General features: G+C 39.0%; 2 protein-coding genes across 4 annotated transcripts; both read left to right on the top strand.

Moving 5' to 3' along the window:
* The first annotated feature begins 5,993 nt into the window (after positions 1 to 5,993).
* Positions 5,994 to 8,375, top strand: LOC149840353 (indole-3-acetic acid-amido synthetase GH3.17-like). The gene is made up of 4 exons (XM_090005055.1): positions 5,994 to 6,283; positions 6,381 to 6,482; positions 6,595 to 7,457; positions 7,786 to 8,375. Exons 1-4 carry the CDS (start codon positions 5,994 to 5,996, stop codon positions 8,373 to 8,375), a joined length of 1,845 nt encoding a protein of 614 aa, XP_089861181.1.
* A 4,191-nt stretch (positions 8,376 to 12,566) lies between these two features.
* On the top strand, positions 12,567 to 15,843 carry LOC149840354 (3-methyl-2-oxobutanoate hydroxymethyltransferase 1, mitochondrial-like). Of its 3 annotated transcripts, none has more exons than XM_090003110.1 (6): positions 12,567 to 12,978; positions 13,149 to 13,294; positions 14,055 to 14,261; positions 14,412 to 14,558; positions 15,156 to 15,209; positions 15,323 to 15,843. In XM_090003110.1, the coding sequence occupies exons 1-6, from the start codon at positions 12,651 to 12,653 to the stop codon at positions 15,581 to 15,583; spliced, it is 1,143 nt and encodes a 380-aa protein (XP_089859236.1). In that variant the 5' UTR covers positions 12,567 to 12,650; the 3' UTR covers positions 15,584 to 15,843. The 3 variants fall into 3 exon arrangements, with proteins under 3 accessions (XP_089859236.1, XP_089859237.1, XP_089859238.1); XM_090003111.1 differs by having other exon boundaries at positions 12,593 to 12,978; positions 13,194 to 13,294; XM_090003112.1 differs by lacking the exon at positions 13,149 to 13,294 and having other exon boundaries at positions 12,593 to 12,978; positions 14,029 to 14,261.
* Positions 15,844 to 16,604: the final 761 nt, after the last annotated feature.

Consider the following 16,604-nt stretch of genomic DNA (forward strand, 5'->3'; position numbering starts at 1 on the left):
TGTTTCTAGCAGTTCAATCTTTGCTTGTCTCGTCCATCTTCGTATTATATATGACTCAGGTATTTCTTATATCTTCTCTTGATTAAGTGCCTTTAATGCATGACGACATAAAATACCTTTGAATTCAAACATTTTGCACATACATTCAACTGTTATGCTGTCAACATTGTACGTAACATGTGCTTCTTGCCTTTGTGGATACTCTTCGCCGATGCCATACAACATAGTATTTGTGCATATTTCCACATTGCATATGTCCTTCTATGTTGCAATTCATTACCTGTATAACCTCCTTTTTAGTCAATTCAAATACAGTTAGTGTATACAGATCTGCAGATCGCGTCAATATTTTTATGCCCAAAGTTACAGGGTGGGTGTTGAAGCATTTCACATCTTGTTTAAGCTTATTCTGTCTAAGACCGTCTATAAATAATTCATACTGTTTCATGAAATGAAACATTGTTAAACATGAATACAATATTTTTTTCACTGTGGCATGCATAGATTCAACTTTTTGTGTGCTTATCATACCTGCACAAAAGTATTGTCTTTCATATGTCAATGCCCACTTCTCTTTGTGTGCATATAAATGTTGTAACCACACACAATCTTCAAGGTCGTACATCTGAATTATTTGCTCCCACTCAGACATAAAAGTGACCTCGTCTATGCTCTCAAGTACACATTGTCTAAACTTTTTATCAAACCCTGTCTTCTGATTAAAAATATATCATATGTTATTTGCTGCATTTTGAAAGATATGCCACAAACATAGGCGATGACATGCATATGGCCATACATGTGACACTACAACTGCAATTGCATGATCACCATCTGTAAGTACAGCTCCAGGGTGCTTTCCATTCATTACCTGTGTAAATACTCTAAACAATCACTCAAAGGTTTCCTTGGTCTGGTCATAAAAAAAGCGTCGCCTAATATGCAATTGCGTGAGTGATGGTTCACTCCGATAAACTGCGCAAATGGCCACTGTTTCGTATTAATCTTCACTGTCCTATAAAAAATAAGCATATCATTGAAGCATTCATAATCCACTCTTGACTTTGAATCTGCCCAAAACATATTCACAGCATACACATCTTCATTCAGTTGCATTGCACTAAAGAAACCAGGGTCAATGTTTGATTTTTTCTGTAAGTAATCAACCAAAGAACATATTCCTCCATTCTTCATATTTTCTGACCTCTTACTTCTCAAGTGGTTTCTTAGATCCATAGGTATGAATGGTATATTCTCGCGACCATCATCTACGTGCACGCAGAAATTGTCTGTCTTGGTGAAATGCTGACAGTATCAGCTATTTCAGCAATTGCAGCATGTGCTTCAGTTACTTTATGATGTGACCTTAACATAGGAGTCATAAATGAAGCGGCTAATTCATGGTTATGATCATTGATTAAAGTACAAACTACATATTTCTTATTTGGAAGTCTTCTTAACACTATTGTCGCTGGACAACCGCATCTTGAATTCGGCTTGCTTCTTGTTGGATTTTCACTTGACTTCTTTCAACCTTGCTTAGAACAAACATATGTTTTTCTCACCACGACACTTTGTGCATTTTTTGCCCAAGAATACCTTCTAACACTGAAGAAAAGTTTTAAGGCATAATCATTGTAAAATTTGTATGTAGATTCCTCATTATTAAACTGCATTCCCTCTACGGGAACAGAGTCAAGTGTACTACCATGTAGACTTGAGGTGCCTGCACTTTTGTCAGGTGCACTGTCATGATCATCTACCTCATTATCGATTTGCATTTTGTCTGCTGGAATATTTAAGTCAAGAGTGAATCCATTGCCAACACCCTTCTTATCATGTGAATCATTAGTGCACATATTCAATTCTTCAGGTGCGTCGATAGTGCGGTTGTCCATTGCGCCAAGACTTCCCAATGATTAAGATACGTCATCTTCACTGCAACTAGCTGATATGCTCAACACTGTCATATGCAAAATATCAATTTGCGTTAGCCAGCACATATGTTTACTACGATTTATTCAAGATACATATAACAATGACTATTGATTAGTTAAGCATAATAGCTTACAAATCAATATTAAGAAACAACACCATATCTAACAAGTCGATACTCAAAAACACATAATATCTTACAAATCGATAGACGACAATTCAGCATAATATATTATAAATCGATATTAACAAACAAAATAATATCTCACAAATCGATACTAGAAAATGCATAATATCTTACAAATCGATATACGGCAATTCAGTATAATATATTACAAATCGATATTAACAATCAAAACAATATCTCACAAATCGTTACTATAAAACACATAATAGCTTACAAATCAATATACTGCAATTCAACATAATATTATAAATCGACATCAACAAACAAAACAATATGTCACAAATCGATATGCATGTTACTACAACTGCAATTTTTGTTACATTGCATATACTGAGTGAATGGACGATACCGGGTGGGGTAGAGACCCTTGCTCACATCTGTAACCAAGCATTCTTATCAACAGGTCCCAGTGTCTTACAAATGTCTTCAAGTTTCCAACCATTGAAACGATATAATCTACCTTCAATAACAAAACAACACCTTAATGACACTCACGATGATGTACGTTCTTCAACAATAACATGATGACATGGAAAGATACTTAGGATGCTTTAATGGCACTTGTTGGAATATTTATGTGGCATTATTTTTTTCTATACTGCCTAACAAAAATGAAGAAACAGAGAAGATTGTAAAAGGAGATGGCCGACAAATTCTCCTTTGACGTTGACCAATGATCGAAGCAGTCGTTCGATTTATAGTTATCTCCACGAGGTAGGAACGAACCAAGAAAAGTTTTATATCTAACATAATGCAGGAACAAGCTAAAAACAAAGGCGGAACGTGCAAATCTATATACGGGGAGCAAGAGGACATTTTTGTCCAATGCATATCTATCTTACGGGAGGATAATTTCGTCAAAAGCATATCTACATTTTTTGTATGTTATTTTATTATAAAGTCATTGTGGGCAACATTGGCATATGAATTATCACGGGTCCCAAGATATTCCTTCATACATACAGGAACATGCGAATTTGTGTTCCGGAAAGAACACACAACACCCTCTCAAAGGTCTCTATGTTGGGACGTTGGTATGTTGTATAACTGGTGGGGGTCTGCCTAACCTAGGGTGTCATCAACTTACCAAACCATATAGGGTCTGGGTAAGGTGATTAATAAGAAGACCTGATTAAGACCCAGGTTCGGACTCAAAGGTTCGATTAATACATTTGTGAAATTTTATACCAGACCGGGCCCGACCTTAGTTCTGATTAAGACCAATAATTTTCAATGTAAAAATGATAAAAAAAAATAGCATTTTATCGATTATGAACTGGGTCTGATTTATGTAGTTCTTATAGGGTTTGGCTATGGTTTTTCTTATAGTGGGTCTGATTAAACTTGGGTCAGGACCCTATACCATACCCGAAAATTGGGGCCAGGTCTAGTTCCACCTAGGTCCAAACCAAACCCGACCTGACTCGATACCCCTAGCCTAACCCCAGCTTGCCTATCTAAAAAAATAAAATTAAAAAATATTAAAAAGGTGAGATTTTCATGAACTTATAATGAGTTAATGACCAATGCTGCTAAAGATTGGACAAGGTGACCCTTCGAATGGTGCTCGAGGTACCTCCAATTATGACTTTCCCTTGCTTTTAGATCTGATGAAAAATGATAGGAGATTACTTTACAGACATCAGGAAAAAGCATTTCACAGAGAACCTGTAAAAACGACAAAAGAGAAAGGCAGTGGAAAATTTGATACCATCTTCCCTCAAATGGAAATAAAATGCACCCCTTAGAAAAAGAATATGCAGGAAATTTCCATTTTTGGCACTTCCTTTATTCTTTTCACTTTTGAGTTTTGTCTTAACTCTTCGTTTGTCCAGCTACATTTAAAAACGAAAGGGCCAATTTTCCCGTGAAAAGATCAGGTGCAATATGATTGCACAAATATTTGTGCATTAAGCACCTGATCACCCTTTATCTTGGGGACAGGAACTGTCAGGTGTGGGACCCAATACCTGATGGAGGGTGATGGGGTGCTTAATGCACAATTTTTTGTGAGTCATATTGCACCCGATCCCGACTCAATCTTTCCCACGCAAATACATGTGTAATTTGCATTATATATTTGATATGGTCGACCATAATTGCAAGTTGTTTCAACAGGTGATGTGTTCAGCATGATCAATTTGTTTAGGACTGACCTTTATCCATTGCAAAGCATAGCCCCTTAAAGGAGGAGTCTTCTCATACAAGATAACCAAGAATCAAAATAAGTTTTGCCTGCTAATGATTGTTTTATTATTGCTTTCACCATGGTTTGAAATCCCATTGACTCGGGAATCAGCTCATCCAATGGTGACTCTTGACTCAAGCAGGTCAACTTGGTGACTTGTTCGGATTTTGTAAACTTTTGATTTTATATAAAAATAATGTATTATTAGTTAAATAAATACAAAAAAACTACAAAAGACCATGATTAATTCAAAAAACACTAAATAAATAAAAAAACAACATGCCAAGTTACAACTAAGCCACAGCTAGTAATTTACTAACAAGAAACTGAAGTACCGAACAAGAAATTAGTGTGTTGACTATAGATTATATGACATGAATCATGTAATTAAGTTACTAACAATATCATTGAATCAAAACAAAAACAAACATTGAACTTCATGATCTTCAATAATTTTGCTCTAAACGAGTCAACCGAGTTAGCTGAGTCTTGATCAAGTCTGGATGAGTTTTTGCTCTAGATGAGTCTGCTCACTAAGTTGACCCAGTAAATAGGCATCCGAGCCGAGTCAATTGAGTCAACTTGTTGACTCGGCCAGTTTTTAAACATTGGCTTCCACTAACCCTTTCTTAGCTGCTTCATATTGATTGCCTAACGTGACAATCACCACCACCACCACCAATGACCAACAATTTTCCAAAGGCAAATCATCTAGTTTTTTAGTCAATCAATTAAAAACCTTTTAGATGAAAAACAAAGCCCTTTTGTTGATATTTATCAAGAGAAACTTTGGTTTGGACAGTGAGGCCTGGGAGAGATTGACAGTCTGTCATATGACCCACCCAAAGATAGGGTCGCAAACGGGCGGATTCAGGAAGGGTTTTTTTTGCAAAATTTGACTGTTCCAAATCCAACCAGATCCAACTTACAAATGTATTTTGCTAAACCATTTGCATCACTAGCCCAAGCAGTTAAAGCCCCTTCACCACCCCCTTGCTCAAGAGAAAGCCATCTGCTTTGGTCTTAAAGCAAGGGATGCTCACCCTGGATAGGGAATCCTTAACGTCCTTCAATTTGAAGGCCTTAAACCAACTCACTTAACCAGGTCTATGGAGCCCTTGTGGGCAGAGAAACAAAGCCCATGAAATTATGAGGATCATTGCCGGGCACAAAATTAATTGTTGCAGCATCAATATGCAAGCACAGTTAGCCTTGCTCCCCAGAGCGTGTGCATGATCCAACCTTTCAAGTGAAAAAGATTTCCAGTTTTTGCTCAATGCAGGTTCTCAAATAAGGTCCATTTTTGGTGGGGCCCAAAAGGTTTGCTCCAAGACTACCAGGCACAGCCACGTGAGTAAGGACATATATCTATGGCTCCTTTCCCTGTGGCTTTGATAACGAATTTCATGAATTCCAAGAATAGCCCTTCCCTCCCCCACTATTTATTCCACCTTGGTGTCACCTGAAGCAGCCAGGAGAGAGCATTCACATTTGAGAATGAAAGCACCAACATGAGATAATTCCATCTGGTTGATGTTTTTATGAGCTTCCATCTCTGTGTCAACACAAGTACATTGTGTAAAGTTGTATAGACTGGTGTTTTGATACTGCTTGCCCTTTAACATAAATTCTCTTTCTATATTTTCCTTGTTGGTTGATCAACTTATGTAAGATCAAGCTACAATGGATCTAAGTTTCGATCGCCAAGTCCATGAGGCCGGTCTTCGTCTCATAGAGGAACTGACCACAAATGCAGATAAAGTCCAGCAACAGGTTCTAATGGAGATGCTGATGAGAAACACAGAAACAGAGTATCTGCAGAGGTTTCTGTCAGGGAAGTGTGATGTGGATCTTTTCAAGCAGAAGGTCCCCATTGTTAATTATGAAGAAATCAAACCATATATTGACAGAATTGCAGATGGGGAGCCTTCTCATTTGCTTTCCGCCGAACCCATTTCTGAACTCCTCACAAGGTATGGTATGGTATGGTTGGGTTTTTTTTTTTTTTGTTACATCAATTTTGTGCTTTTTAAGGGTGATAATCACTAATTATCTCAAATTTTTTGTTAGCTCTGGAACATCTGGTGGAAGGCCAAAAATGATGCCATCAACTGCAGAAGATTTGGACAGAAAAACCTTTTTGTATGATCTACTTGTTCCAGTGATGAACAAGTAAGCAGTCCCCATCTCCTCTCTTGGCTGCTTTCTTGTTTTTTGCTTAATGTTTGTTTCCAAAGAGTGCAACAGTTTGAAGTGGTTCTGAAATTCAATTTCTTTGTTTCAGATATGTTCCTGGACTAGACCAAGGAAAAGGCATGTACCTCTTGTTCATCAAACCGGAAACCAAAACTCCCTCTGGTTTAATGGCTAGACCAGTTTTAACAAGCTATTACAAAAGCAATAATTTCAAGAACCGGCCCTTCAACAAGTACAATGTGTATACAAGCCCAGATGAGACTATCTTGTGCCCTGACAATAGGCAGAGCATGTACTGCCAATTGCTCTGCGGATTGAGGCAGAGAGATCAAGTTCTTCGAGTTGGCGCAGTTTTTGCGTCGGCATTTCTGCGTGCAATCAAGTTCCTGGAGGATAATTGGAAAGAAATGTGCCTGAACATAAGAACTGGGAGTCTCAGTGAATGGATCACCGATCCCGGTTGCCGAGAATCAGTTGCCTGCGTTCTCGAATGGCCTGATCCTGAACTTGCCGGCCTGATTGAAGCTGAATGTTGTGAGAAATCCTGGGAGGGAATAATCAAGAGAATCTGGCCTAGAACAAAGTACGTCGACGTCATTGTTACCGGATCTATGGCTCAGTATATACCAACTCTCGATTTTTACAGCGGTGGACTACCACTGGTTTCAACCATGTATGCATCTTCTGAATGCTACTTTGGTCTCAACCTTAAGCCTCTGAGCAAACCATCTGATGTTTCTTATACTCTGGTCCCAAACATGGCCTACTTCGAGTTCCTCCCTGTGCCAAAAGGCCATGAAGGTGAATTTGAAAACACTCACTGTAATGGTGTCACTGATAAAAATTGCCTGAAAACTAATCAACGTCCTAGGAAGGAGGAAGCAGCAGCAGTCGATCTCGTCAATGTACAGATCGGTCACTATTACGAACTCGTCGTCACTACATTTACAGGTAACCAATTTCCCTGTATTGGTGTCTGAAATTTGGACTATCAATTAATACGTTCTAAGTTTTAACATGATCTAGTATAATCACAAGACTTGCTAATAATCTGAATTACGTCCTAGATTCAAAATCATGTAGATCAATCCTTGGTCATTCATAGGTTTCGCATTTGAAACATCTGAATTGATGAGAGAAGCAATTAAACAGAAAGTTTTTATGGTTTTTCTCATTCGAAACATCAGAATTGATCAGAGAATTGCTTAAACAGAAAAAAAAAAATTGCATGAACCACACACAGTAACTTAAAAAATCATCTGTCATTGTGCTGTTTCAGGTCTATACAGATACAGAGTTGGAGACATCCTGATGGTGACTGGTTTCCACAACAAGGCCCCCCAATTCAGGTTCGTCCACCGGCGCAACGTCGTGCTGAGCATCGACACGGACAAGACGAACGAAGAAGACCTCCTCTCGGCCGTGACGCGCGCGAGGCGGCTTCTCGAGCCGCTGGACCGGATGCTAACGGAGTACACGAGCTACGCCGACGCGTCGACGATCCCGGGCCACTACGTTCTGTTCTGGGAGCTGAAGAACAGGGGGAATAGCAGCTCTGTGACAAAGGAGCTGGAGTGCTGTGTGATGGAAGAGTGCTGTTTTGTGATTGAGGATTCACTTGACTATGTGTACAAGAGGTGCAGGGTGAGGGAGAAGTCCATCGGACCGCTGGAGATCAGGGTGGTCGAGCACGGCTGCTTCGATTCTCTGATGGATCTCTGCGTATCTCAGGGGTCCTCTGTGAACCAGTACAAGACACCAAGGTGCATCAAGTCTAAGGAGGCACTGAAGCTGCTCAACTCCAAAGTTGTGGGGAGGTTTCTCAGCAAAAAACTACCGGCTCTGCCCACCATCCACCAACCATCTTGACCGGATTCTCCGGGTTCCGGTAGCCGGAGTTGTACCTCCGCCAGTGGCTGTCTCGTCGTCTCCGGCCTTGATTCTTGCTTTTAACTCTCACCATCATACTGGATCTTGTGTCGTACCGTTTCCCATATGGAGCACGCTTGTATGGAAAGGTACCCCTTTTGTTTCTTTTTTTAAGATTGTCAAAGTCAGAACGCCCTCTTTGTCCAATCCTCACTTGACATGTGCTTTTCAGTATGGCTGGTAACGGGACGAGCCCCTCGTGGGTCGGCTTGTGTTCGGCTAGTAAAGAGCTTTGTTCAAATTCGTGAAATAGGCTTGCAAATCGAATAAGAATAACGGGTGTTCAGCTTGGCTCGGCTCGGCTCTAGGATGGCTAACTAGTAATAACATTTGACATCATAGAGTGTGCATCGGTTAAGTGTTTGGCTTTTAAGTAATAAGTTTAGAGTTCAAATTGTATGGCTTATGACTTTTAAAGAGTAGATTTTATTTTTTAAACATGCCAATTTGAGTTTAACTCAATAAGTTTAGAGTTCAAATTCTATTATTTTCATTGCATTTTTTATAAACAAGTTTGCGCCGCTAATATAAACTAGGTTGGGCACAAAACTCCTTTATTTGAGAGTGTTTTTAGGTTTTGAGAGAGAGAGAGAGTTTGGTGGGGAGAGGGTGTGCATAAAAATCAAGGTAGGCACTACCACCCCGGTCCAACTTTCATTGGGTCGGGGTGGGCACGTGCCCACCTTGGCCTCAATGTGGCTCCACCACTGAGCTTGGCTCATTCAACTGACAAGCTCGAGATTGGCTTGGTTTGCTACAAGAACTATCGAAGTTTGAGTACCCTATATTCAGTTTGTTCGACTCATTTACCAGCTTTGTCGGATTCGTTCGAATGGCTGCAAACTCCATAGAAGTCTAACAGAGTCAGTTTGGTGGCTAAGCCAGGCCTTAGGGTAGGGAGGCTTGCCATGGACCTGACTGAGACCCGGTCCTTTTTTTTCTCTTTGTTTAACATGGTCAACTCCCACTCGGATTCTTTAGATGAGATATGTCAGACTTGGGTCATAATGGGGATAAGAGGCAAAAAGTTGACTGAATCCTTGTTTGATTAAGATGAAGCTGAGGAGTCAACCAACCCCAAGTTCTACATGGCCAAGTTGGACCTACATTCCCTTGAACAAGTTTGCATTTTGGTTTGATAGGCAAATATGTAACTTGTTAACACAATATCAGAGTTGTGTGAATCTAATGGGTCCATACATGAAGGTCCGACGGGTATAGTTTGTGAAATTTTATACCATACATGGGCTCGACCCGCGCGAGTTCCGATTAAAACCCACAAATTTTCAATGTAAAAATGATAAAAAAAATATTATTTTACCGGGTATGGTTCATGTAGTTCTTATCCGGTCTTAGTGGACTCGATAGACCTGGGTCTAGACCCGATACCATACCTAAAAATTGAGTCCAAGTCTGGTTTTACCTGGGTTCGAATACCACATAATCTAAGATATGTGGATTAAGACGCTGAACCATTTGCATCTTTGCTCAGGTCACATAAAGTGTACGTGAACCAAACTCAATAGTTACCCAGTGAAATAATATCTTTTATCTGTTTTACATTGAAATTTTGTGGATCTCAATTAATAAGAGGTCGGGCTAGATTCAGGTCTAGTATGAAATTTCATAAACCATACCTGGCTCCATATGCTAATTGAACCCTTCGAGTCTGACCCAGATTCTAATTGACATCCTTTGTTATCACCAAATGCTGACCCCATAGTGCTGGACACATGTCAGTTGCGGGTATTCAATCCGTTGACACCCTAGTTGGAGGTGTAACTTCATTCCCAATTTCATGTTTTGGCAACAACACACCTCTCATTCAAAGCTCCCGAGCAGAGCCCAAGGTGTTACCAAAGAAATAGATGTATCAATAGGTAGGGGATCTATGAAACAATTACTTAGAAGTACATTTTATGCATCACCAAAAAATTGTAGGATTTTCCTGCATTTCACCAAACCAAACCGATGATCTTTTGATATTTATATATATATATATATGAAGAAACCGCCATCAGAATTAGAGGCCTAGCCGTGCTGGCTCTGCCTACCATACTTACGATCGTTGTCCTGGCAGCGTAAAACTCCCGGAGCTTACCCCTTGCCCCCAGTCAAAATCGTTGGTTATTTATGAAGATTTTACATTTTTTTTATTGTTTCAATAACCCAAACTATTGAGGATTTGAGGGTAAACAAACAATCAATTCAGCCTTAGTTACCTTTGCCAATATTTCTTATGGTAGGATAACCAAGAGAAGGTGCTTATTTGCCTGAAGAAGCGGATGAACAAGTGAAGTAGGAAAACAATATCATTTTTACATATATAAGTATATGTTTCAAATAGATATATATTTGCTACAATCAAGTCGAAAACTCATGATGTGAGTTGTTTTGACTCAATCTAACCTCAAAGATGTGTTCTGCCCGATTTTTGTAGGAATCAACCTTTTGATCATGTTTTTTTTTTTTTTTACGAAAAAACATGTTTTTAAAGATCAGTGCATTCATAGCCATTGATTGCTATAAAGTCGGATTCCAACAATACAAAAGCCGGCTCCCACTAATAAACATGTATATCACATTTATGGTGTTAAATGTGAAAAATAAAAATAAAAAATACAAGCAACAACTTTTTGCTAAGTTGATTGCAAATACAATTGAACGTAGCAAACATTAACCCATAATAAATATATTGGTGCACATGTATTTATATGATCAAGTCTTCATTTGTCTATTTTGTCCAAAAAAAATGTGGGCCTTAAGGGTGTGTTTGATTGCTTGTCCAAGATTAGATTGTACAAAAGAATATATCATACAAAACATTTTATAACAATGACTAGACAAGAAGATGTGTTTCTTGTCTCCATCATTTGATTTTTACACTGTGTATAATGGGTCGGATAACTTTGTTTTCGATTTGCCTCATCGAGTGTTTTAACATGTTTATTATGGATTTTAACTTTGAATATGGATCTCAGTTTGGATCTAAATACAAAAAATATTTAAATCTTAGATAATTTGAGAAAAATAAGAATTCATAATTATATATATATGCAAAAATCATAAATAAATCATAAATTCCTAAAAATGCAAGAAAAAATCATAAATAAACAATAAAATTAAATATAAAAAACCCTAATTGAAACCCTAATCAAAGAAAGATCAAATTAATTATAAGAAGCACTAATTTAAAAAAAATAATACAAAATCTTAATTAAAGAAAAAAAAAATTTAATCAAAACAAAGAAAAACCCTAATCAAGTTAAATATCAAAACCCCTAATTAAAAAAGTTTGATTCAAAACTTTAACAACAACTACTACAACTACGCATTCATCCCAAAACAATTGGGGTCGGCGATGTGAACCAAAAAAGAAAATCATTCTGGGTCTTCCACATGAATCCTTCTTCTCCAATCATTTTTATCCAATGCCATTCCTCGGTGAGGTTCAAAGCATTCATATCCTTTCCTATCATCTTCGTCCATGTCTTTCTAGGCCTACTTCGACCTCTTTTAACTAATATATTTTTTCATTCATAAGAGAGTGAGAGAAAGGACTTGTGTATCGTCGTTGTTGGCCTCTCGCTGCACAGGTGAGAGTGAGAGAGGGTTGGGGGTAAACCTCCCAGCCCCGACGTTTTTTTACTTTTTTTAATGGTGAATCACCATTCCATAGACGTTGTAGTGGACACACGACTTAAAAAGACCTGTCACATCATGCCGTTCGCCAATTGATAGTGGTTATGGGACCCAGGATGATCAAATGAATAGGTTATGCGGTCCCACGCCCAACTTATCCAAATAAGATTCCCCGTACAATGACCCAATCAAATCTAAATTGGATAAACGTCCATCAAACTATCATTTTAGTTGGACTGTGAGGTTAGGGATGCACACGAGCAGGGTTCGAACCGAGCTTGGTCAGGCTCAGCTCAAAAAAAAAAAACTTAGCTCGAGCCGAGTTTGAACAACGTTTACCCTGGATATAATTTATGGTGTCACCCAAATATACTAATTCAGCTTTTGGGCAATAAACCCCAATTTAAAAACTGGGTTTTGGGCGTCTGGGACGGTAAAGAGACAAAAAAAGAAAAAAGCATTAACGATGAGCCCAAGATAAGCTAGATATTCCGTATTGTATTCCATCCAGACGCTCTCCTTCTTCTCTATTCGCTTCCTTTCCTTCATAAAAACAACCACGTCTTGTGCGTGATGCTGCGACGCTCCCTTTCCTTCGCTACCCACCTGGGCCCTGCCCTTCTCCTGCCCATGGCTGCACTGAACATCTCTTCTCTTGCTCTCTATGGCAAGAGAGAGACCACCAAGTACGAGGCTGTAAGGATGATGAGCAACGTGCCCAAAGAGTCCGTCTATGGAGGCCCCAAGCCCCAAAGTCCATGGGAGAGGATAACCCTCAAGCACCTCAGTCTCAAGTATCAGAAGGGGGAGCCCATCACCATGGTCACAGCCTACGATTACCCATCAGCCGTCCATCTTGATGAAGCCGGAATTGACATTTGCTTGGTGGGAGACTCTGCAGGTTGGTTCCTTAGACACCGTTGTAAGATACCAAGTTCCTATTTTATGGTTTTTCGTGGGTTTTGATTTTTGATTTTTTATTTTTGATTTTTTATTTTTTATTTTTATTTTTCATTTTTTATTTTTTTTTTATTTTTTTTTTTGGGGGGGGGGGTGGGGGTGGATTTGAAGCAATGGTGGTTCATGGGCACGATACCACGTTGCCCATTACCATAGAAGAGATGTTGGTTCATTGCCGGGCGGTCGCTCGTGGTGCAAGAAGGCCTCTTCTTGTGGGGGATTTGCCTTTTGGAAGCTATGAAAGTAGTTCTAATCAGGTGAGTTCGTGTTTTTGAGTTTTGTTTGTTGTTTGTAGCATTAAATTAGATACTTGCTATTTGAGGTTCAGTGGGAGTATGTTTGCAAATTGATTGAAAAAATTTGTGTTTACACTTGATTGTTAAAAAGAAATGGAAGCATGAAATTGTGCAGTTTACACCATGGAGATCATGGGAATATGATGGAAGGTAATTTTGTCATGGTCCAATTTCTGATATAGTTCAATTATGGGTAATGCTCTGAGACAATTCATAGCACAGAGACAATTTATGTTTTAGGACTTATTTTGCTCAACTTTATACTGGACCGGAGCTTAATGGGGCTCAAAATGGTGAATCAGAAGTTAAAATTGGGGCTGTAAGCTGGATACCCTTCTCTCATTTTAATTGATGGTGCCCCTATCTTCTGAAAAAATCTGGACTTCCACTGTACTATATCTTGTATGTAAGATAGCTGGTCACCGGACCGAGTATGGAAGTATGATCACATAAAAATGATTTCTTAAAGAACTGGCTAGGCATTGTCGCATTGTGATGAATTTTAGAGGTAAATGCCTTGTTCTGATCATTCAAATAAAAATCAACTTATATGAATTTCTTGGTAGTGTATGCTTATCTTTGAAAAGAGGGGTCTGTCACCATGTTAAAATGAAATACAAGGATCCCTTGTATTTGGGATCAAGTATAAAATCCCGTAAATATTAGATGGTTAATCTTAGTATGCTCCTGCTCAGGTGTTTACAATATGAATTCTCGGCAGGCTGTGGAATCTGCAGTAAGGATGCTCAAGGAAGGAGGCATGGATGCTATCAAACTTGAAGGCGGGGCTGCATCTAGGATTGCTGCTGCTAAATCAATTGTGGAGGCAGGAATTGCAGTTATGGGGCATGTTGGTCTCACCCCTCAAGCAATTAGTGTTCTTGGGGGATTCAGGCCTCAGGGTAGGAATGTTGGTAGTGCACTCAAGGTTTGTGGTCCAAGTGTTCCATCCTTTCTGTACCTACAGGATTTCCTATTTAACTGTTTTGAATTCTTTCTTCTCTTCATTATTTATTACAACTTTAAAACTAAGCCTGTATATAATTTTTTTAAGGTCCTTTCTTTAATTCGGTTACAGGTTGTAGAAACAGCACTTGCACTCCAGGATGCTGGATGTTTTGCAGTGGTGTTGGAATGTGTGCCATCACCTGTGGCTGCAGCTGCAACTTCTGCCCTGCAAATCCCAACCATAGGAATTGGAGCGGGTCCAATCTGCAGTGGTCAGGTTATCTTGCTAACCCATGCTAGCTTCAACTTATTTTACAACTATGTTATATGCTGTAAAAACAAGGTTACCAAGAAAGAAATATTACTGATATTTACCGCATAAAAACATATATAGGGTGCTCTGGGTGAACCCATGCCACCTACCTAGTGGAAACCATTAGTTTTCACATTCTTTGAGTTTTGGTATAACTGCAAACACACGCTTGCCACAAATGAAAGAAAGGTTCATGTGACGATTGCTGAAACACCAAAATACCTGAAATGATAAAATGATCATTCATACTTGTTTGTTGAACCAGTGACTAAGAATGAGGAAAGGGTAAAAAAAAATCATCAGAATTTGTGTATATAAAGTTGTAGAACACCAATAACATAGAGTCCAGGTGCGTCAGAAGAGCCAAAAAGGCTCAAAACAGGGTACAGATCTGATGAAGAAAAGAAGTGCAACCTAGAATCAACTGGATAATCAAACTGGTTGGCATTCTTGTGGAGGGAACCTATTAGTTCTCTCTTTAGTTGATCCAATGGTCATAATTTTGCATGTGAAAAGCTTCTTGTAGTTGTTAGCTCAGTTTCATGGTTGCAAGTCTTACAGGTGCTGGTTTACCATGATCTGTTGGGCATGCTGCAACACCCACATCATGCCAAGGTACTGAGATGAGTAGTTCTTAGTTGGCTTATTTTACTCATGCATGTGAAAGTTTAATTTGGTTTACTCATTTTAATCATGCATGTTAAAGTTTAATTTGGTTAAAATTACAGGTCAATCCCAAGTTCTGCAAACAGTATGGGCAGCTGGGAGATTCCATTCACAAAGCACTTACGCAGTACAGAGAAGACGTGATCAATAGGTCTTTCCCAGATGCTGCTCACACACCTTACAGGATCAGTGCAAGTGATGTTCAAGCCTTCCTAAGTGAGCTAGAGAAGAGAGGCCTGAATGAGGCTGCATCTGCAGCATCAGAAAACGCTGAGAAAGACATAAAAGCAGGAAAGCCAAGGATTGAAACTCCTTCTGACTGACTAGCAAGCATATTAGCATGGAGTGCTTCTATTTAAATCTATGGAAATGAAACATGCTTATTTCATCTTCAATGGGAATTCTGAATTATGGGAGTAAAAGAATGTCTTTCTCCCTCTACTGTAATTGCAAGAAAATTGTCAATAATGTAGCTTGTGCAGCTGCTGGCATTTTTTGCCAGGCTAGAGGAAATAAAATCCTTCACCTTTCGAACAATGGTATTTATGTATGTCGTTTTCATTAATATTAAACAGTTTGCGCACATTTTTTTTTCTTTCTTTCTTTTTTGGTTGTCATGCTTTCTGCTTCCATAATCAGATTAGCAAAGGTATTAAAAGATTATCTTATATAGCAAACAATCACTGTCTCGAGGAGGTCTCTTGTGGGGGATTTGCCTTTTGGAAGCAATGAAAGTAGTTCTAATAAGATGAGTTCATGTTTCTGCGTTTTGTTTGTTGTTTGTGGAATCAAATTTGAGACTTGCTATTTGAGGTTCAGTGGGAGCATGTTTGCAAGTTGGTTGAAAAAATGTGTTTTAGGACACGATTGTTAATGAAAAAATGGAAACATGAAATTGTGCAGTTTACACCATGGAGATCATGGGAACATGATGGAAGGTAATTTTGCCGTGGTCCAAACTGCCAATTTCTGATATAGTTCAATTGTGGGTAATGCTCTGAGACAATTCATAGCCCAGAGATCATTTACGTTTTAGGACTTATTTTGCTCAACTTTAAACTGGACCGGAGCTCAATGGGGCTCAAAATGGTGAATCCAAAGTTAAAATTGGGGCTGTAGGCTGGAAACCCTTCTCTCATTTTAATTGATGGCGTCCCTATCTTCTGAAAATTTCTGGGCTTCCACTGTACTATATATTGTATGCAAGATCGTTGTTCCATGTATGGAAGGAAGTCTGATCACATGAATATGATTTCTCAAAGAACTGGCTAGGCATCGTCGCATTGTGCCTAAGGAGTCTGTTTATGGAAGCCCCAAGCCCCAGAGTCCATGGGAAAGGATCAC

The sequence above is a fragment of the Nuphar pumila genome, chromosome 4 (genome assembly GCF_984573655.1).
Source record: "Nuphar pumila chromosome 4, dmNupPumi1.hap1.1, whole genome shotgun sequence".
In the NCBI taxonomy this organism is placed as follows: Eukaryota; Viridiplantae; Streptophyta; class Magnoliopsida; order Nymphaeales; family Nymphaeaceae; genus Nuphar; species Nuphar pumila.